The sequence below is a fragment of the Daphnia carinata genome, chromosome 1, assembly GCF_022539665.2.
Source record: "Daphnia carinata strain CSIRO-1 chromosome 1, CSIRO_AGI_Dcar_HiC_V3, whole genome shotgun sequence".
Lineage (NCBI taxonomy): Eukaryota > Metazoa > Arthropoda > Branchiopoda > Diplostraca > Daphniidae > Daphnia > Daphnia carinata.
In genome coordinates this window covers 3,426,995-3,447,948 of record NC_081331.1, presented here as the reverse complement: position 1 = coordinate 3,447,948, position 20,954 = coordinate 3,426,995, and the positions used below count along the sequence as shown (strand labels likewise).

At 39.0% G+C, this 20,954-nt stretch overlaps 4 protein-coding genes and 2 pseudogenes across 4 annotated transcripts; 4 read left to right on the top strand and 2 right to left on the bottom strand.

Annotated features, from left to right (window-relative positions):
• The first annotated feature begins 810 nt into the window (after positions 1-810).
• On the top strand, positions 811-3,989 carry LOC130692199 (protein bicaudal C homolog 1-like). The gene is made up of 11 exons (XM_057515278.2): positions 811-1,084; positions 1,794-2,006; positions 2,092-2,322; positions 2,400-2,553; positions 2,613-2,653; positions 2,713-2,878; positions 2,938-3,051; positions 3,126-3,230; positions 3,298-3,405; positions 3,480-3,599; positions 3,661-3,989. The coding sequence occupies exons 1-11, from the start codon at positions 1,061-1,063 to the stop codon at positions 3,720-3,722; spliced, it is 1,338 nt and encodes a 445-aa protein (XP_057371261.1). The 5' UTR covers positions 811-1,060; the 3' UTR covers positions 3,723-3,989.
• Positions 3,990-6,586: 2,597 nt separating this feature from the next.
• LOC130692203 (uncharacterized) lies at positions 6,587-9,573 on the bottom strand. Its single transcript, XM_057515283.2, has 3 exons — positions 8,125-9,573; positions 7,803-8,034; positions 6,587-7,723 (listed from the first exon to the last, which is right to left on the bottom strand). The coding sequence occupies exons 1-3, from the start codon at positions 8,260-8,262 to the stop codon at positions 7,500-7,502; spliced, it is 594 nt and encodes a 197-aa protein (XP_057371266.1). The 5' UTR covers positions 8,263-9,573; the 3' UTR covers positions 6,587-7,499.
• On the top strand, positions 8,634-10,233 carry LOC130692212 (uncharacterized; annotated as a pseudogene).
• Positions 10,234-10,482: 249 nt separating this feature from the next.
• LOC130692211 (esterase OVCA2-like) lies at positions 10,483-11,333 on the bottom strand (annotated as a pseudogene).
• Positions 11,334-15,003: 3,670 nt separating this feature from the next.
• On the top strand, positions 15,004-19,268 carry LOC130692193 (vacuolar protein sorting-associated protein 54-like). The gene is made up of 10 exons (XM_057515270.2): positions 15,004-15,344; positions 15,423-15,589; positions 15,655-16,002; positions 16,188-16,535; positions 16,600-16,989; positions 17,046-17,290; positions 17,352-17,597; positions 17,654-18,199; positions 18,261-18,544; positions 18,616-19,268. The coding sequence occupies exons 1-10, from the start codon at positions 15,220-15,222 to the stop codon at positions 18,728-18,730; spliced, it is 2,814 nt and encodes a 937-aa protein (XP_057371253.1). The 5' UTR covers positions 15,004-15,219; the 3' UTR covers positions 18,731-19,268.
• A 121-nt stretch (positions 19,269-19,389) lies between these two features.
• Positions 19,390-20,763, top strand: LOC130692201 (splicing regulator RBM11-like). Its single transcript, XM_057515281.2, has 3 exons — positions 19,390-19,559; positions 19,617-20,085; positions 20,146-20,763. Exons 1-3 carry the CDS (start codon positions 19,476-19,478, stop codon positions 20,550-20,552), a joined length of 960 nt encoding a protein of 319 aa, XP_057371264.1. The 5' UTR covers positions 19,390-19,475; the 3' UTR covers positions 20,553-20,763.
• The last annotated feature ends 191 nt before the right edge of the window (positions 20,764-20,954 follow it).

The window sequence follows — 20,954 nt, the reverse complement described above, 5'->3', positions numbered from 1 at the left end:
TTATGCAAATCGAGTGTTGCTTCTCAACCGTCTCCACTGGCGTATAAAACTGTAAAATGGAAGTAAGATAAACTTAATTTTCTGTGCATTCAATCAATCCTTGTACAAATAACGGAGTGTCGATAACGTTAACGGTCAATGTCTGTGGCGGACGGTCCCACTCAACATGGCGGAAACGTTTGGAAATTAGACAAAAATAACAGACCATTCAACTCTCTCACTAGTGATGTAATAATGAACAAAAAAATCAGTCAAGGAAACGATAAATTTCAAAGCAAGAAACCCGTTTCTGATTTTAAAAATCTTTACTTCATTTAATAAAAGACATTTTTGGAAATCTAAAATGTAGCCAGACCTAAATGTCTGGCATATATAGAAAGTTATGGTTGAAAAATGAAATGACCTACTGCCCGCCAACGAACAAAATGCCATTCTCCATCGCCAACTTTTTTTTCTCTCCACAATAATGATATCACGAAGCTTTCTTAAAACGTGAAAGGTTGATCGCTAATGGATTTCCCATTAACAACCTTGAAACGCACACAAGTTTGCAACTATTACCCAGAATGTTTTGGAACAATTCTATAATGTATTCTATCGACGAGGTATTTTCTTTTGTGACACTAAGCGACACTTCCAATGTAGTCTGTTGACATTTGTTTATCTTTCAACCGGAAGTTTTTCTACGTAGTTGCCAGAACGCCATCTAGTGCAATTGTTTTATGTCGAAATCTTTTTTTGTTAAGTACGAAATAAGGGGGAATTTCGACACATTTCTCTTCGGTGGCAAACAACTGCTGATTTTCCAAACCCTTAAAAACAAAAACAATTTTCTCCTCGAGGGGGCCAAAGAGTTTAAGCCCTCTCCCCCGTCTTTCGAGTTCATCAGATATCCCCCTCTTCAGTGAGTTCAGTCGTCACGGTTTTGACCGTCTGATCGTTGACCGCGTGGTCGAGCAATTACTAGTCCACACAAAACAATTAGGATTCTATTGTGAACAAAACAAAACCTTCAAAGTTCTTACCTTGAAAAAGTTGACACGTATATTCAGTTTTCATCATGCAGAAAATAAGTTCAGCCCGGGTAAGTGAACAAAACAGATTTTTTTTTCTCTTGCCAATTGTGCATTCCTTGTCAGCCATGCTTTTTTATCGTGCGCCCTACTACCAGCAGTTCTCAACAAATAGCAATCAATCTCCAATGTCGGGGCCTGATTTCACCATTCAAATAAACTATGGCGTCCGTTGTACGTAAATGGAAGCTCAGCTCAATGGAAGTTTCTTGTCTCCATGTTGTTTTTTTTCCTTACCCATCCCCCCACATTTTGGAGTGCTGTTGGGGATATGATTTGTTTGATCAAGTGACTGTGTTGTAAAAGTAGGGGAGCCACTACTTTAATCATCTCCATATCAAATGTACGGTCGTCTCTCTCGACGGATTTATGAGCATGTTAACCGTCATCAAGAAATACCGGTGGCTACAAGTTTTGCTCCCCATTACCGAATAATTCCTCCCCCAAGCTTTTTTTTTCGACATGTCTTTCGCTGGGGATCCTATTCATGCGATGAAAGGAGCTGTGGGGGAAAAATACGATTTCACCGTTGACAATAGGACGACGATGGAATGCGTCTTTTATTCCCAGCAGCGCCGTTGTTGAGAATCGCGGCGTTTATTAAACTTGATGCATTATACTACTCCTGTTTGTGTTATTTGGCGATCATATCACAGATGGGCAAATGCGTTGAATGAACTTGCACAAAATATTAACTATTCTTATAATGTCCGTTTGCAGTTTTATCCAGTCAAATTGTCGATGGAAGTGAGTTTTACTACTCATTCACACATTATTGGAAGAGCTGGGACCAATATCAACACGGTGATGACGGAAACTTCAACCAAAATCCATTTTCCTGACCAAAATCGCGTGGCAGGCGAGAAGAAAAGTAATGAAGTGACCATTTCAGGCGAGTTGAACAACGTGGAAACTGCCCGTCGCCGTATACGCGTACATAAAATTTTGTGCTAGAATCAACATGTAAAACCTACTTCCGGTTGCTAGTCGGTTTATACATTCTATGATCTTTTGACAGTTTCTGATTCCGGTTGAATTTGTTATTGAATGTCGGACGGAAATACTGGATTCTTACGGACGACAGGCTTTGGTCAAGGATTTCGCCTTGCTCCATGGGGTCTTGCTCCGCTTGAACGAGAAAACCACGGGTGTCTGTTCTCACTGTTCAGCGACAATTCGGGGAAGCCAACAAGAAATTGCTAGACTGAAAGAAGCCGTCAATCACCTGATGAAGTTGAATCAAAATCAGGTCTATAATAACGTCAAATGTCAAAAGAAAAAAAAAAGAAAGAAAATAACTGGATATAATTCTCCGTTGTTTGACAGGATGCCCTAGTCTGTATGAAAATGGAATTCTCGACCGATCAACTGGAAACGCTAAGGGCTAATTTTCGTTTACTCGAAGCCAAATATTCAACTGCTTTTATGACATTGAAATTAACAAGTCATCGTGAGGAGCACCACGTTGTCTGGATTAGAGGTAATTTTTTTCACCTTCATCTGGCGGAATTGTCTTGCCTAATTTCTTATTCTTGATAGGCTCTGTGGATGGCGTTTATCTAACCAAAATGGCCTTGATGGTAAATTACTTTAATCTTACCCTCAAGGTGGTGTTTGTGCAATCTAGATATGCCTCTAGGAATTTCTGCCTATGAAGTTGATGTTTCATGTGCATGCCGTTCATTTGACCTTTGGTGTCAACGAGCGAAAGTTGGCCAAACGTCTGGACGTTGCGGTCAAGATGGAGCCAAGTACCAAGCCACACAGCTTTCTGCTCCAGATCGTCAGTTACGAAAAGAACGCAGGTAGACTATAAAAACCGTTAATTTTCATCATTCGTTTTGTGACTTTATTGTACATCAAGGAAACATCTACGAATTCCGGAGACAAATCCTACGGCTTCCTAGTTCCAGTGGACTATCTCTCATGGGCTTTCCACTTAGTTTACCTCAAGTGCAAGAACCTGAACGTACTATCCGTAAGACTTTATTTATTTAAATGTGAATAGGATTATGAAACGCCACGGTTTGGCTCACCATTATTGTTCAACAGTTGGGTGCAGAACTGTTGTGGAACAGCCTCGTTTCCGCGATACCATGGAAAAGGGTCCGCAGTCGATCGTTCAAATAGCTCATTCGGAAACTTCGCTGCCATCTAGTGGGTCTTTGATAAATGTCAACTTTTTAGTGCCAAGTTATTTATTTTTTTTTTACGTTTCTAAAAGACGAACAAGTGGCGCTACCAGCGTCCATTTGTTCTTTGAAGTTTGACAAGAACTCGTACCGGCAACTATGCCAACTGCTCGTAGAATCAGAATTATCCGAATATTGTGGTAAGCTGACACATTTTGAGGTCCTAATTTACCAAATCTCATTCAGTTCTATTTGTTTTATCGGTTGTTTTTAGAGTTATTTCTTGCAAACGAAGTGGATCTGGCTATGTTTTCAACTCTTGCTGATCAGGATCTCAAGAGCATTGGAGTAACTGCATACCGTTCACGGAGATTGATGCTGCATGCAATAGAAGGTGAGAAAGAAATTGAATTGTTAATCGTTTTCATCCTTCAATTTTCTTGATGATCTCCTAGAATTGAGAAACTTGCCAATCAATGGCCCAGTGGAAGAACATTCCCGATTTCGCCAGTTTTAAGTTTTAATCGTGCGGTGGTTTTATTGTTTTGACACGAAAAATCTGTATCCCGTTTATATCTTGAACTGGGATGGTTGTTAATATCATATCTTCACGATTTAGGCGCCGTTGTGCAATTTCGTTTTATTACTATATTGTTTGACTCAAATTTCCACAGCTCTTCTTGTCTCGCTTTTCGTACAATTGGTCACAGCAAATGCAAAAAATATTGTAATCTCTACGTTTATCCAGATATATCTCGCCTATAATAAACACGAACCGCTAGTATTCTCATCTATTTTAATGATGTGCAAAAAACGAGATCTCTTCAAATAGGACAAAAATCACACAGTATAATCAAACTTGACCACCGTTTTTGATTAATGGTTTGTTTTTCTCGTTAAACCAGGTGTAAAAACAAAAAACAAAAATCTGTAGGAGTACATACTTTATTTTTGTTTTTTTACGTTTTTAAACATACTATAGGACCCATTGAAAAAAAAAACACTTGATTTCGAACTCGAACCCATGTATTTCTTAGAAGGCCTTCCCGCTTTTGTCAAAATCGGCAAAAAATAAAAACCCTTATAATACGAACAAATCACACAGAAAAAGCAAAACTAAACGCTGAATTTGATAAAGTAGTTTATTTTTACGTCAAATGAATCGTTTTTGAATTATACCGAATAATAAACGCAATTGCGGCGCAAGAGTGGTAGTACGACCAGCGCTAGCACGCCAGTACGCACCAGCGATGGCGCGATGCAACACAAATATTCGGTGTACAAAAACGGTGGTTCCAATGAAAAAAGTGTGGCATATATGTGATTTTCGTTTAATTTCGAATCAAATCCTGTATTTTTATAGCTATATCTAGATGTTTTGAAAAAGAAATGGATGTAGAATTTACAGTTTTTGAGTAATCTAAAATATAAAATTAGTGTGTGTGCGAATCGAAAGCATTACTAGCGTACTAGCGCGCCAGCACGTTACAGCGCCCGCGTGACATAAAAAATCTTTGATTATTCAAAAACCATAAGCTCTACGTAAAAACAAATTTCATTTTTGTGTTCCTTGTTAAATTTTGAATCAGAATCATATTTCGTTATCTGGATTTAATGATATTATTTTTTAATAGGAAAAAATTTTAAGCCCGACAATATAAGACCGGGCTTATTTTTTAACCCAACTTTTATCGTTTTTTTACGGTTAATTCAAAAACGAGAAGCCTAACATAAAAATATACCCCATTTTCGTGATCAGCGATCAATTTCGAATCGGAATAATGTATTTTTAATGAAATCTAGGATTTGAAGAAAATCGGAAAAGTGAGAAGGCTATAGCCTTCCTACTTTTTCAATTTTGGCAAAATTTTAGATTTCGCTTTAAATACATGGTTTCGATGCAAAATTGAGGGGGCATCACGAATATGAGGGTTGTTTTTTCGTGGGACTCATAGTTTTTGAATAAAACGTAAAAAACGGTAGAAGTTGGGTTAAAAAATAAGCCCGGGATTAAATTGTCGGGCTTAAAAATCTTTCCTATTAAAAACTAATATCATAAAATTTAAATAACTATACATGATTCTGATTCAAAATCAACCAAGGAACACGAAAATGGAATTTGTTTTTACGTAGCATATACAGTTTTGAGTAACCTAAAATATAAAATTAGGTACGAATCGAAACCATTACTAGCGCGCTAGCACGCTACAGCGCTAGCGTGATACATAAAACTTCTTTGATTATCCTAAAACCATAAGCTCTATGTAAAAAAAAATTTTGTTTTCATGTTCCTTGTTAAATTTTGAATGAGAATCATTTATAGTTGTCTGGATTTAATGATATTATTTTTTAATAGGAAAAAATTTTAAGCCCGACAATATAAGACTGGGCTTATTTTTTAACCCAATTTTTATCGTTTTTTACGGTTAATTCAAAAAGTAGAAGCCTAATATAAAAATGTACCCCATTTTCGTGATCAGCGATCCATTTCGAATCGGAATACTATATTTTTAACGAAATCTAGGATTTGAAGAAAATCGGAAAAGTGAGAAGGCTATAGCCTTCTCATTTTTACGAAAATCATCAAAAAGCGACATCTCTCAGAATTCGAAAAAAATACACACGCAAGACTCAAGATTAAACGCCAATTCTAAATAGCACGTTAGTTCTTCAGTAATCTATAAGGTTATTGAATTATGCGCAACCAAAATAGTTATAGCGCCATACAGCGCTATCATGATAGTTATTGCGCACCTACCTTTATACTTTAGATTACTCAAAAACCGTAAATTTTACGTAAAAACCAAGCTCATTTTCGTGATCCTTGTTAAACTCTAAATCTAAATCGGTTATATTATTGTTTATTGTTTATAAGAAAAATATAAAAAAAAAGTCGGGCTTATTTTGTCGAGCTGATTTCGCCGGGCTTAATTTTGCTCCCGTTTTTTTCCGTTTTTAATAAAGCTACAAGTCAAACGTAAAAATAAACATTATTTTTGTGATTCTCGTTCCATTTTGAATCGGAATCATGTTTTTTGAATAAAATCAAAATTTTGGCCAAAAATGAAAAAGTGAAAAGGCTATAGCCTTCCCACTTTTGTAAATATTCGCAAACAATAACAACTCTTAGAATCGGATAAAAATCACACTGCAGAACCCAAATTAAACGCTGATTTCGATAAATTGGTTTGTTTTCTCGTCAAACCAATTGTTTTTTGTTTTTTTTCAATAAGCGGAAACAAAATGCTGGTAACGCACATATTTGGGTTTGTTGTTTTTTACGATTTATTCAAAATCTATAAGCGCTATAAAAAAATAAGCGACACATTTGTGATCCTTGTTTCATTTCGAATCAAAACCATATTTTTATAGTTATATCTAGATGTTTAGAAAAAAAATGAACTTTTTTACAATAAGTTCAAAAATTATGAGACCAATGAAAAACGAATTTAATTTCCGTGATTTTCATTTCACTCTGAATCCAAATTATGTATTTTATACAAACTTCAAAATTTGGTCAATTGGAAAAGTGGGAAGGGTAATTAGAGCTAGACGAACCAGTGCTATTTGGCTGATGATGGGCATTCTTCATGTGAGCCTCCAGCTCCGATCTTGATTTGCACGTTTCGCCGAAATAAGCGCAATTGGGGCTCAAGTTCTGCGCCGTGGATGTTGTCGAGTTATTTTCCGATTTGTCTGTTTTTTCCTCTTTAGTCGGGGTCGAACTCTCGCAAATCAAAACCGTCAACGCTGCTTCGATTAAACGTAATCTATGACCTTGATCAGTTAGATGCATATGCCGTTCCAGCAAGAATTCAACCGCAAAGGACTGCAGGCAAAGTGGACATTTAAGTAGGGCCTTCAGCTGTTGCTTAACAGGCGGAATTCGTGACGTGGATGCTGAGCTCCTCTTCAGTGCGGAAATCGGAAGACGTTTCATCCGTTGGCGGGCAGCCCGTGCATCAATAAAAGTTTTGATTCGCTGCTGTGCTGAACGGCCAGATGAACTTGGATAGACACTTTAGAATCAAACGTTTCTTTGCAGAGGGCGCATAGATAGAGATGATGGGCGTGCATGTCCAGCATATGTTTTTGAAGTTCGTCTGGTGTAGTAGAGCTCTTAACACATAACGAGCAGCCATACTCGTTCCACCTGGACATCAAATGGCCAGCAACGTGTGCCTAAAACGCTTCGATTTCAGATTGTTTAAATTCCGACGGACATTGCGGGCAAGAAAAACGGCCTTCAATTTCTTCTTCCACTTCATTCCGTTGCTTGGGCAACTTAGATCAGTCAGGAAATTTTGCCTGTTACATTTGTCAGTAGGTGGTCCAATTTTTGGCCGCCGGTGCTGGAAATAAAATTGTAGAGATCAGCCAGACTACGAGCCGATAAAGTGTGTAGCTGCAAAGTGGGCAAATTGCCGAAACGCAACGTGCATAACTGACAAGCGTAGAGTAGTCCTTGTTGTCCGGCATCAGCGCCGCCATATCGGCCATCACAGCGACGCAAGGGCCCTAAAAAAATGAAACTATAATGAATCCGTGATGGCCTTAAAATAAAACAGGGCCATTTTTTTTAAGACGGATAATTTACTGTGAAGAGTTTGGACGTGAAGGCTGAGCGCGGCCAATGAAGAAAACGATTCTTTAGCACAGTAAGGACACTGGAAGGCGATACGTGAAACTTCGGCAGTGGCCATCTTCTCGTCCTCTTTGACCACCGCGACTGATTCCGACAAATGACTTGCCATTTCTGAAACCAAAAGTTGCAAAACCGGTTGGATTACAGTCGACTTATCCATTTTCGGTGATGTCTGCGGCTGATTCTGGTTTTAAAATAGGAAAGAAAAAAATGATTTTTTGATAATTCTCCTTTTTGGAAGGAGAGGTCAGGTGGGACTGTATCGGATCCATACCTGGTACTGCGAAATGGGCGGACTGGCTGGACTGTTGCGCAGTTCCATGGGAGGGGTGACGAGCGATAGACGCGGATGCTGTTTAATAGCCATCGATGGGCTCATCGTTCGAACGATTGGAGCGTCGTTTGTTGGCATGGGTAGTGGTGAAACAAGTCACGGTAACGGAAACGATGCCGGACAGGGCGTCGACGCATTGGATGATGCGCTACGGCCGTGCTTGGATGTGGCACACGAGCAGATAGTTGAAGCTGCCCAAACATACGAAACGCTTGAACTGGACGAAAAAAGCGATCCGTAACATGATCCGGATTCAGATCGATGATTTAACATGCGCGACGTCAACGCTGCCGCCGTGCTGTAACCGCGTTGACCGACGTTGCATTAGAATGGCTTGCGAGTGTCATGCGTCAATTGTTTCGATCACGCTGCCAAGTTTTAAAAGCGGAGGAAGGAAATGGAAGTAGGAAAATACGTGTTGCTCATGTTGCAGAATTGGTTCAACGATCATGAGCCAAAGACCATTGGGCGGCTGGTTATCCTCTGGATTCTTCTTTGTAACAGCAAGGCGTAAGGTACGAATTTTATCCTCGGTCTACATAAACTGGCTTATAAAGGAAGAACGGGAGCAGAAGGGGCATGTAGTAGGTTCTGATTGATTGGAGAAGACGGTGTGATTCGGCGGTTATTGCTCTGTTCTGCTTGTCGATGCGTTTCTAAAAACGAAATTAGCTCCTCAGTTTCAAACTTCTTCGGATTTCTCAGTTATTCGCTGTTCCATAGGATAAATATGAGATCTTGGCTCTGCACTTTTTGGAATTGGACAGCAATACGCAAACAACTACAGCAGCCACGAAAGGTTTCATTTCCCGAAAGATACATATTGAAATTTCGGATTCAAATAATCCAGTGCCTGGCGTAGACAGTGACACAGCTGATGCTTTTGCATTTATTTACGGTATTGTGGGTCCTACGATTGTAACCTTTAGTTTGATTGGCAACATTTTGATTCTTTTCGTGTTAGGGCGATCTCGGATGGAAGGTGAGATGCGATAGCCTAAAAGAAAAGTTTACTTTGCGCAATGATGTTAAATGTCTGCGATTTGTTCCAAAAACAGGTGCGATTCCGGTCTACTTGTCAGCGCTCGCCCTGTTATCGTCTATTCCCTTACGGATCCGGTTGGCTCAAAAGGTCGCTTGTAGCCATTGGAGTGCATTTTACTATGGCCATCTGAAATGATTTATTCTCAATACCTTTATAGCGCATCCATTTTCAACGTTGTTGCCCAGACCGTTGAAACGTACGCTGATGAACCGACAGCACCATGTGTTTCTTTTCAATTAACCTGCAAAATTGCTTTTCACATAGGTATCCATCCGTATGTTTGGCAGGTCAATCCCCGAAAATTAACACTCCATTGAGGGCCAAAATGGCAGAACAAGTTTGTGACAGCTCATGCCCTGTGGACGGCATATGAGTGGTTGGGAGAGAGTCTAGTCTGTTTTCTTCCCGATCTACTTTTGGATACACTCAATGTGTTAAGTTTGATCAAATACCATGCGGTGGTCAAAACTCGTAGGCAAATGCGGCAAAGGCAACCAAATGCACACTTGCATGACAGTGGACGTTCGGATCGCAACCTTGAACAGTAACGAAAATGGTTAACTCTTTTGTTATCGATAAAAGTTTTGTTTTTTACCACCAATATTCCATCAGCACTTTTGTCAATCATTTACGATAAAGCATTGATATCATTTCAAAGCTTTGAAGTATTTCGTGCTGTGGCAAACTTGTAGGAAATGAGTAATTTCGCACTTAATTTCTGCATATATTTCTTTTGCGGCAAGGAGTTTCGTAAAATGCAGTATAAAGCCCTGCTGCAATGCGGATTATCGAAATTTTTCATCTTGTCCTCCACTTCCAATAGTCAGTCTTCAAATCCTCAGACATGTCCAGTGGCGTTATCAGGGTCACTAAACAATCATCATCCTTCTTCTCGATTAGGCAAACGTCTAACGAATGTGACAGTATCTACAAAAATGACACTATTACCCAGAGAATTATGGTACAATCACCTATTGTGGCATTGTCGGAAAGTACGTTTATAGTATGTATGTAGGTATGTATGTGTAACTCCTAAGATATTACACACCTAAAACTAGAATTGTCTTCACCGGTATTGGCTATCGATTGAAACGATTTCAATTTCAGTTTGAGATTCATAGCCATGCTTCCTGTTAATAAGTATCTCGCAATGTAATCAAAATTAAATAAATATATTTGTATGGTTAAATATTACTTACAAATAATGAAACAAAAAGATTTGATTAGAAGTGATACATGTGGGCAACATATACAGTGTTTTTCTTCTTCCTTTGTTTAGCATTACATTAGAACTGTTCCAGAAAGTTAATATAACCTTCCTTCTCCTTTGATGTTGCTGGTACATAGTGGCTTCCTGAATGACACATAATGTGAAGTGATTCAAAATAGGTTGTCAACTCTTCACTCATTTCTGGTACAAAAGAAAGCTTTTCAAATCATATTCCATAGTACATACAAGATTTACTGTAAATGTTTTACCTTTTTCCACAATTCTGTCTGTTTTTCGTATTACATGTAAAGTGGCAATGGTTTGTTTGGTTTTGTAAAAGTATGTATGAGGGCTTAATCTGGAGTGCAAGCCAGACACGAGAATGACAAACTTGAATGAAAAATGTAAATCTAAAAAAATGATTTGGGATTACAGTTCTGAAAGGTTTGCTTGACATTTTTTCACCTCCTTTTTCAAGTATGTGGCACAAGATTGATCCCAAAGCAGCTCCTTGGGAGAAACCTAAAATGCCATCAAATGGCCCCAGCTCTTCAAATGCTTTTCTCACAACTTCGATGGATTCTTCGAGCCCCCAGCTGTAGTCTGTAGCGTCATGGGAATTGAATGTCAATTGTTCTGTGCTGAAATACCAGCCCCTCTGTTCCTCTACTTTTTAATTTGCAGGAACTGGATAGCTGAACTGGCTGGAATAAGATTGAGTGCACTGGTGTACACTAATTCTGCATGCTTCTTCAGAAGCTTCCTGAGTGAGCCCGTTTTATCTTTAAAAACTTGTGCACTTTAACGGTATCCATGTAAACACAGTATCGGCACAAAAAAATTGGATGGGTGGCGAATTACATTTTAAAAATCTAATATTTTTACCTTTCGCATGACAGAACAGAAAACAAAAAACTCAAACTCATGCAGTAATCCAATATCCAAGCAGACAACATTTTTTTACACTGACTTGGAATTCAAGATGTTTTTGCGGTAACGGTTCAAAATTTTAAATGGCAAGGGTTTGTATACGTGCTGGTATTGGTATGCTTCTATCATTATGACAATCATGGGTCATCAATATAAATGGTTTAATAAAAAAACAAAACCTTAATATTTAAATTATACGATTGAACTAGGTTCGTTCAATTAACAAAATACGAAAAACAATCAGCAGATGCTATTTTTTTTAATATTTAATTTTGAAAATAGTGAAAATTACTGGCTCGAGGCTTTGTTATCTCACTACTCTCCTAGCCTGGACAACATAATGGGAGAATAATAGCGTTTCTTTAAATTTATTCACAGTTATTTTAAACTGTCTGCTCAGTGAACTTCTCAGTTTCCAACGGAATTTCCCGAGTTTCTAAGTGAATTTCTCAAATCTCTGTGTAAAATTGTTGAGTGTCTAAGTGAATTTTCAAAGCCAAAATGAGCCGATTAATTTACGGAATTGCTGCAGGTGTGTCAGCTTTAGCGACTTACCATCTGTATACCAGCACAAGACGTGACTCAGTTTCTTCGATTGGTGTTGACGACTTGAAAGGGAAAAGTTCTGTCGATCCCTTTACTTTGCCTGTCGACATCAACGATGAACCATCATCTTCAAGCAAAATTTCAAATGAAGACCTTGAGGCTAAGCTTGCTCAGTTGTACGAAGATGTGTTGCGTATCACGCAGGAAAGGGATGAAGCCACTCTGAATGCGAAGAAATTATCCGAAGAGCTGTCTAAGGAGACATCAATGCGCTGTTATCTGCAAACAAAGAGTGCAAGTCTTCTTCACGAACACAACACTCAGCAACAGATGTACGAGCGAAAACTTGATGATCTCCGAATCGCAAATCGCGATGCGATTGCGCTGCACGAAGACCTGTGTCAGCAAAAATTCGTGCTACAGTTGGACAATGCTCGTCTCCAGAATCAAGTTGACCTGATTTCAACTGATTTGATCAACGTAACAGCTGAAAGAGACGAAGTCGTCATGAAGAATGGCATTCTGGCTGAAGAAGTCCGTGATGTTCAATGCAGGTTGCAGGGAGCACTGTCCAATGTACAGAACCTGCAAGTTGCACTTGATTCCCACGGCAAAGGGTTGCTGGAACTTGCTGCTCGTCTTGACACTAGCGTAGCGAAGATTTCAGAACTCGAACTAGTAAACGGTTGCCAAAGCAACAAGATTGCCGAACTGGAAAGGAGCGTACAAGAGTGGGCCACCAAGTCGAGTCCCGTCATGTCGGAGAAACCTGTAGCTGCTCAGGTGGAAAATGCGAAACCTGAGGTGCCGGATCAAGAACTGAGTGTTTGTGATGACAACACCGTGCCCTCTGTCGACGAGTCTGCGCGCCCATCTCACCAAGCTGACGTGCAGGACTTCGCTGCTCCGTCCCTCGCGCAATCAGTTCCGCACTATGAGAAGGTCGCTAAAAAACCCGAAGTTCCAATATTTCCTTGTATGGATATCCGTTACAGAAACACAGATATTCAAGGATATACCGTCACGCTGGAATCTTCCGGGGGAATTGAGGTTAACAGCAGCCCAAAGCAAGATCCTATCGCAGAAGGTAAGCCCATGACACCAGCTCCAGCGAAACAGGAGCCTCTGCCTAAAGCAGGATCTTACACTTTCAAAGTTATCGATGCCGTGGATGAAAAGGAGTTACCTGATAGCTACCAATTGCTGCAAATTGGAGGTGAGAATTACGGCCATATCATCGGCAGAGAAGGGAAGAACATCAAGGTATTTCAGGAGGCGCACGGCGTAAGAGTAGTCGTTACGCCACCAAGAGGACCTAGCGGCAAAGTTCGAGTGTTCATTACACAAGGAAGCCGAGAATCGCGCCGCAACGTTGCTAAACAAATTGTACACGGCTTACCTGCCATGGTAGAAATTGGTGTTGGCTTCGTGGGATCACTGACTCCTCAACGAAGAAAGAAATTGTGGCAGACATATTTTGTTGACATCACCGAAGAGGGATCCGATGGCAAATGCGTTTTGCGTGGAAAATTAGGCAACTGTCTTCGTCTGTTCAAAGAGCAGAGAATTCAAAAGGTCTAAATTTTCACTTTTGACGCCATCTCTCTGTTTGGTTCATCTTGTACATACTGGTAATATCTTTCTGTACTGATACTCACAAAATTGTTCTGTTTGATCCCTCAAACCATAAAATTCCCAGTTTTAATATGTGATGCATTGATGTTTCTTTGTGTGATTTTGTCTTGTACATACTGTAAATACCTTTCTTTACATATGTCTCTTGGCCACAAAATTTTACTTCTCGACTAAACCATACTCAAAATTCACAATTTGGGTATTCAATAAAATTTAAATAAAATAACATTTCATGTTCTCAATTGTTATTCAATTATCCTTCTCCCTCTGCACTAGTAACAAGAAATGGGCTTAACAGACAATCAATCTTGTTCAAACTTTAACCGACACACACTGAGCAATATAAAAGAAAACTATTATTACCTAAACTGAAATTCAGTCAAGATTATTAGAATAATCTAAAACAACATCTCTGTTCTTCATCTTTTTCATTTGCAGGAATTGCCTGTATGTTTTCCATGCTTTCATCTTGGAAAGCTGAACTGGCTGAAAAAGATGAGGCACCAATGTACACTAATTTTGCATGCTTCTTGAGTGAGCCAGGTTTATCTTTGAAACCTTGTGCACTGTGACGGTATCCATGTAAAAACACTACCCCGGGAAAAAACGGATGGGCGGCGAATTACATTAAAAAAAACAATCTTTTTACCTTTCACATGGCAGAAAGAAAATAAAAAACTCAAACTTATCCAATTATCAAATGGGAGACTTCGTCTGCAATAGCAGACAACAACATTTTACACGGATTTCGAATTTAAATTTTCTTACGGCAACGTTTTAAAATTTTAAATGGCAACGGTTTTGTATGCGTACTTGTGTTGGTATGCTTCTAAATTTTCCCAGTATTACTGCATCGAACTTCCCGAAAAATAACCAATCAAATATGATCTGGGTAGATACTTTTAACGCAGTTTGTTTCGAAATAATATCCAGTGTAATTGATAATAGCTTCCACAGACTTGCAAAAAGGGTAGTTAATTAACGTAAAATATAAAATACAATGTAGTGTATGTTAGACTACCTAGTTACATGACAGTGTAATCGGGTTTTTTAACCGGTTTTTTTTATTCTTCTGGCACCGGCTTAAACCCGGATGGTTACCTAAACACCCATTGGGAGATCAACCTGTTAGAACTGCACTAAAACTTTGGATCTTTCGTTTGGACATTTTTATTACTTGTGAAGCGATAAAAAGATAATATTAGATAACACTAAATACAGGAAAGTTAAAATGTAATTTTAAAAATCAAGTATAATTATTTATAATTATAACCGTGTAATGGAGTTGGTTTTGAAATTGGGGTACCCATGTGAAACCCGGGTAGGTACCACAAAGTCTTAAGAATCGTTACCCACCAGACCCCATTTTTAGCCGAGAAAATCCCCATTGGACGCGGGGCCGAAATTAATTGTCAGGGCGCAACGTGAGTTAGAACTGGCTTAAATGTTTAGTAGTATTGGTCTGTTGGCAAGCTGACGACAGGAAACAAATATTAGGAGTTATTTATTTATCGTTGCCATATTCATTGTTTCATTTCACTAATTTATTAGATTTTTCAAAAAGACACCTCTATTGTGTACTACAAATGCCAGCGGCTGATTTTCTAAGGGAAGTTAATCGGTTGCTCTAATTTCATTCCGTATTACTTCGTTCAACCGTCGACTCGTTATGGCCCTCTCAAAAACAAACGCCGATCCTGTAAATTCCTTGTCAAGTGGTAGTAATTCGCTGACATGGAAAAGTTGTAGCTATTGCCTCAATAAGACATTCAAAACCTCGGCAGAATTCACAAAGTAAAAAAGACAATATTTCATCTCTTTTTAAAATAAAGTTGAATACTATTTACTGTATTTTTTAATATACATATTTAGGCACTTGAGAGACAACCATTGTAGTCAGGAAGGGGGCTCATTTGTTTGCCGTTATGGGTACAATGGTGTCTGTACGTCATTACCTGTTGAAGGGGTAAGTGACAAGGACTATGAAGATCATGTAACAAAACACCACACAAAATCTCAGGATGGAGGAAAAGAATTAGGTATATCAACAGCATTCATCCTTTAAGAGCAAATAATAACCTAGCAAGTTTTTCACCATATACAGGCATTTTGTGTGGAATGACCCCGTCTCCACTTCAAGGACATCTCTACAGGCTAAGTCTGTTGTCTGATGGACCTGCCTGGAATGTCAATGCAGCATGCCAAAATATGGCAGCAATTTTAAATGATCCCAAAAAAGGCAAGCAAAAAGATTTCTTTACTAGAACATGGGGAGATGGCTTTGTTGAAAACACTGTTATACCTGAAAGCACATTGCTTCCAATTGTTGATGAGGCTTACTTCACACCCTACCTTAAAAAGATATGCAAAAGATACAAAAAGTCTCCGAAAAAATCTAGTGTAACATCAACTATTGAAGATATTCCAACAAGATCAATACCCAAGTCTCTTGGTAATCCAATTGCTGTTGTATTTTCATTCTTTTAAAATAGTGTTTAAAATATTTTTTGTTACTTATTATTGTTATTATTTATTATTATTATTATTTTTATTCATTTATTTTTTATCTATTTTTTAAGTTTATTTATTTATTATTTACTTATTTATTATTTACTTAATTTATTTTTCTGTAAGCAGATGTGAATGAGGGTGACCTGAGTGCTATTCCACAAGCATTTTTGCAGCCTACTTTTAACCTCAGCCAACCAGATACGTTCCTCAAAGTATTCCCGTTCATTCGAGAATCGGGATTGTCGCATGTTTTGGGGACCGGGAAAACCCTCCAGGAGAAATTAAGCTATTACCTTGACTTGATTGAGATGCAAATAGCTCATCAAATATCACACAAGTCAGACGACTTTTTTCAGGCAGTTGCTTCGCATGATGCTGTACGCGAAGAACTGGGCAAAGCGCTAACGGCAGTTAAAGCACTAAGACTTAAAGTCAAACACGTTGATGTCACACATGTTCAAGGATCTTTAAAAGGTCAGTCCCATATCTACATTGTTTTAAATCCATGCTACTTCCCTCATGCTATATTTTTCCCCAGTTTTACAGTGCCAAGTTGCCCGACAGAATTACGCGATGGTTTATCGTAAACTAAAACTAATGGCGACAGTACACCAAACTCAGCCGACAATACAGCTTCTTCTTTCAACATCGGATTTCGTCGGTGCATTAGATCTTATCAGTACCACGCAAGAGGTTGTCCAGCAAGAACTGATGAGCGTTCACTCTTTCCGCTATCTAAGTTCGCAGTTAAAAGAAATGGAAAATTTAATCGAAAGTTTGCTATCAAATGAGTTTGAACGACTCACTACTGCCGAGCTTAATCGACCCCTCAACGAAGACATACTAGTTACAGAAGAAGATAGGTTGACTTCTGTTTTATACGGAATGTTACGGCAGAGACGTTACAACTTTATTGAGCTATTCAAAGGTACTATTTTTCACGTTTTCCTGATCGGCTAACAGGTAACAATTGATTTATCGCAGACGAAGGCTTGACTGCCATGAAAGCCTTGATGAAACAAACTATAGTTGAAGCTCTTGCGGCGAACGACACCGATGTCGAAAGAGGTTCCATGCTCTTCGAGCAGCTCAAACATTTGAACTTTGTATCTTGGACCAATTTGATGCAACGGTGTATGACTAGTTTAGTTTCTTTACTTAATCGGATTCAAGCAATTCATGATATCATGGCCCATGTACTTGCCACAGAAACTAGTCGCCAAGACGAGGTATCTTTTATTTTGAATGTGCTCGCTGGGGAAAAAAAAATTACTGGTTATGACGTTGTAGGTTGTGGTAACAGAAGATGATCGTCAAAGGCTTCAACAGTCATTAAAAGAAATGCTAGAATCACTTTGTGATTCGGCTCATGACCAATGCGGACGTCTGTTGTCCTCACGTACGAAAGATGGAGCGTTGTTGGAAAGAGTCTCATCCCAAGAATTTGTGGCTCTTGCGAAGTTAATTGAGGCTTTCGTCTTGGATTGTCAAAAGATAAGTGGACACAAAGCCATCGGTTTGAAATTGGCGTTTCAGGTAAAGGTATTTTTCATGCTTAAAGAACTAGGCATTTAATGAGTATTTTTCTAAAGGGACAAGCTACACGTTTCGTTCAAAAATTCCACGAAGAGCGGCGCTCTAAATTAGGAGCTGTCTTGGACAGTGAACGCTGGAGGCAAGCCGAAATAACCCCTGATATCCAAGAAACCGTCGACTGCTTCTTTCGTTCTGTTACCTGTCCCGAAAGCCGACCAGTTTCCAACGTGGAAGAAGATCGGAAAGACAAGATCATAGTCAATGGTGAATCGTACGTAGTGGTAGGCGCAGCTCTATTCTTTCTGCCTCAACTACTTGAGTACTGCAATTGCGTGGACAACCTTCCTACTGCGGCTCCGGATTTGCTCACTCGTTTGGTAGAGTTATTGAAAACCTTCAATTCACGTACCTGCCAGTTAGTGCTTGGAGCTGGTGCACTTCCTTTGGTCGGGTTGAAAACGATTTCAAGTCGCAATTTAGCGTTAGCATCTCGCAGTCTACAGTTGATTGCTTTATTCATTCCATTACTGAAGGACCACTTCAAGGAGAGACTTGCACCGAAACAGAAAACAATGATCAAACATTTTGATCAAGCCCATAAGGTAACAATATTTTGTCGTTGCGTGCCAACCGTTTTTAAGAAATACTATTGGAAAACCATAGGACTTCACCGATCACATAGCGGAAATTGAAAGCAAATTACTCACCCTCTTAATTGAGATGGCGGAAAGCCATCTCTCTACATGGGAGATTAAACCTCCAGTCCCATCCGTTGCTTTTCGGGCGATAAGCAAGCAAATGGCTAAACTGCATGAAGCTATCAACCCCATCTGGCCAAGCCATGATGTCCAAAACTTCTACAGTAAATTCAACGTATCACTTAAAAAGTCATTGCAGCACCATATAGCGAAGCACGGTGTTCAAAACAACGGTGGTCCACAGCACGGGTACCATTTAATTATTCCACGTTCATATATCGAAACACATTGAGATATTCTCACTGAATTTATTATTTTAGATTGGTGACTTCTGAGCTGATATTTTACGTTTCAAGTCTGAAATCCTTAAATGTTTTGCGTGATGACGAGACCGTAGAAGTGTTCTCGAAAGATCTGTGGAATATTTTGCGATGATTTGATCTCCATAGGAGTTTGAATTTCTTGCTCTCCACAGTTCTGTTGCCATCGACCAAATTGAGCAACTTGAATTGGAACTTTTTGGTAGCCAATTCACCCTTCGATTGTATAGCCAAGGAGTGCAGCTTTGAGCAAAGGACAAAAAGAGCAAGCTAAAGTGTTTCTAGTCGCCTTTCTTTTACTTGTTTTGCTTATCGGAATTCAATCAAAAATTAATTGAATTCTTTACGTTGCACGAGAAAATGTACTATTTTGCAGCGGGATGACGAATGAAGACCGTCAACGCTACGCTGGAAATATTGGTTCCGGCTGACATTTTGTCCCGGCCAAATATTTTTGTGGCAAGAAAAAAACTGTTTCAAGTCACTCGATTTAGTAGTTTTATCATAGTTGGGATTGCAAAGAGAGACGATTATATCTGTATAAAATATCCACAGCGTTGAATGGAACATCGCTGTCAAAGAAACTACAATTGTTTTTAACCAATTTTCTAATACTATACAATTTCATATCAAATAAAAAGATAAACATTAATGATTAATCAATAAATCAATTATCTTGAGTCGGAAAAGATATTCCTACGTTGCTTTTACACTACGCCAGGGGGCCTTTTATTTAGAGAAAACAAGCAGACGGAACAAGCCAACGACGCCCGTGCTAGTGTGAATCGAAGTCTGATCTCTTTTTTGTGCTATATCCAATTTATTTTACATGTCCTAGTAGTTTCAGCTATATTTCAATAATGGATTCGGAATTGTGCACTATTTATTGCGGGAGCTTATCACCCAAAGTAACAGAGGAACTACTGTATGAACTTTTTTTACAGGTATGACCGCCAAGTTTCAAATTATTTTAAACGAGTTCTGATCTTAGTGGTTTACAGGCAGGGCCGTTGAAATCCGTAAAGATCCCAAAGACTCTTCAAGGTGAATCTAAATCATTTGGATTTATCGAGTATCAGCATGAGTGTTCAGTGGATTATGCCATTCAACTTTTTCATCACACTACCCTTTTTGGCCAGGAACTTCAGCTCAAACGGAGAAAACAGAACAATCCAGGACACCCACCTACTGGACAGATGTCAGGGATGCATCGCACGAGCAGTCTTCCAGTTATGATGAATTTCCCCATGCAAGCCTCTCAATTGTTTTACAGGCCGCCATTCTTAACAGACCTTATGTATCCACCAATAAGAAACATGCTCAATTATGGCCTTGTTATGACTCCACCTATGGTGCCTTGCCATTTGCGCTTTGATGAAGCTGGTTTGCCAAACAGAGACTTTGTTCCAACTTCAGCTATCTTGAATGTACAATGTAATGATATAGCTATACCATTACATCAAGAAACAGGTAAAAGAAGAAAATATATTAACTATTTAGTTTTTCAAAAATCATTGTTTTGTTTTTCAGATCACGCTAATAGCAGGCATAAATCTTCCCATGAGGAAAGTGGCATTAATAAACGAAGGAAAAGCAGTAACAGTAGCTTCAATCCTAGCAGGCAGGAATATGACCGGGATGACAAAAAAGCAAGATATTCGCATTCAGACAAGCCCGAAAATCATCGGGATAGGCAAGAGGATGGAGGAAGTGAGGCGAGGTCTAGAGCGTCTTGTAATGATTTGCGAGAAACTAGACGTTTTCACAGAAATGACCACCGATCTAGTAGACGAGACTATATAGACATTGATGAAGACGGGAAACGTCGCCGCTGGGACGAACATAGCAGGAGTAGATCGCGCTACGATGATAGACGTCGAGAGAGCAGATCGCGTCGCGATAGACCCGAAAACCGGGAACGGCATTACATTGACTAAACGCCTACATTACCTCCTACAGGAACAGATAGTTCAAATCATGAGACATTTTTGAGTTTTGATTTAGTTTTCTATTGCTGAATTTCTGAAATTTCATGCTCATATAATCGCAAGTTTTGACTTAACCGACATTATTGTTTTTCTGATGCGTCCGTGTTTGTCATTCTTTAGAAAAATGTCCGGTAGGTAAAAAATAATTTTTATAAAAATAAAAAATTGTCATTACCTTGATTATTATTGCCTTTCGTTTTACTAAACGTCTAAGAATTGTTTTTAGAGCTATTTTGCATTCGAAACATGTAAAAAAAGCGAATGAAACTAAAAATCATTTTTTGTAGCGCATTTACTTTACTGAGCTGAAAAAGCCAGACAAACATGAATTTTGTATGCTATGGCACACAA

What these genes read in the sequence shown, in the direction of transcription:
- LOC130692199 (XM_057515278.2), top strand. Translation starts at nt 1,061, where the DNA reads ATGCAGAAAATAAGTTCAGCCCGG. An exon ending in CTGCCCGTCGCCGTATACGC is followed by an intron (nt 2,007 to 2,091) that starts GTACATAAAATT and finishes ATCTTTTGACAG; the next exon opens with TTTCTGATTCCGGTTGAATT. An exon ending in TGAAGTTGAATCAAAATCAG is followed by an intron (nt 2,323 to 2,399) that starts GTCTATAATAAC and finishes GTTGTTTGACAG; the next exon opens with GATGCCCTAGTCTGTATGAA.
- LOC130692203 (XM_057515283.2), bottom strand. Translation starts at nt 8,262, where the DNA reads ATGCCAACAAACGACGCTCCAATCGTTCGAACGATGAGCCCATCGATG. An exon ending in CGCCCATTTCGCAGTACCAG is followed by an intron (nt 8,035 to 8,124) that starts GTATGGATCCGA and finishes TTTTAAAACCAG; the next exon opens with AATCAGCCGCAGACATCACC. An exon ending in TCACGTCCAAACTCTTCACA is followed by an intron (nt 7,724 to 7,802) that starts GTAAATTATCCG and finishes TCATTTTTTTAG; the next exon opens with GGCCCTTGCGTCGCTGTGAT.
- LOC130692193 (XM_057515270.2), top strand. Translation starts at nt 15,220, where the DNA reads ATGGCCCTCTCAAAAACAAACGCCGATCCTGTAAATTCCTTGTCAAGT. An exon ending in ATTTTGATCAAGCCCATAAG is followed by an intron (nt 18,200 to 18,260) that starts GTAACAATATTT and finishes GGAAAACCATAG; the next exon opens with GACTTCACCGATCACATAGC. An exon ending in AACGGTGGTCCACAGCACGG is followed by an intron (nt 18,545 to 18,615) that starts GTACCATTTAAT and finishes TTATTATTTTAG; the next exon opens with ATTGGTGACTTCTGAGCTGA.
- LOC130692201 (XM_057515281.2), top strand. Translation starts at nt 19,476, where the DNA reads ATGGATTCGGAATTGTGCACTATTTATTGCGGGAGCTTATCACCCAAA. An exon ending in TGTATGAACTTTTTTTACAG is followed by an intron (nt 19,560 to 19,616) that starts GTATGACCGCCA and finishes AGTGGTTTACAG; the next exon opens with GCAGGGCCGTTGAAATCCGT. An exon ending in ACCATTACATCAAGAAACAG is followed by an intron (nt 20,086 to 20,145) that starts GTAAAAGAAGAA and finishes TTTGTTTTTCAG; the next exon opens with ATCACGCTAATAGCAGGCAT.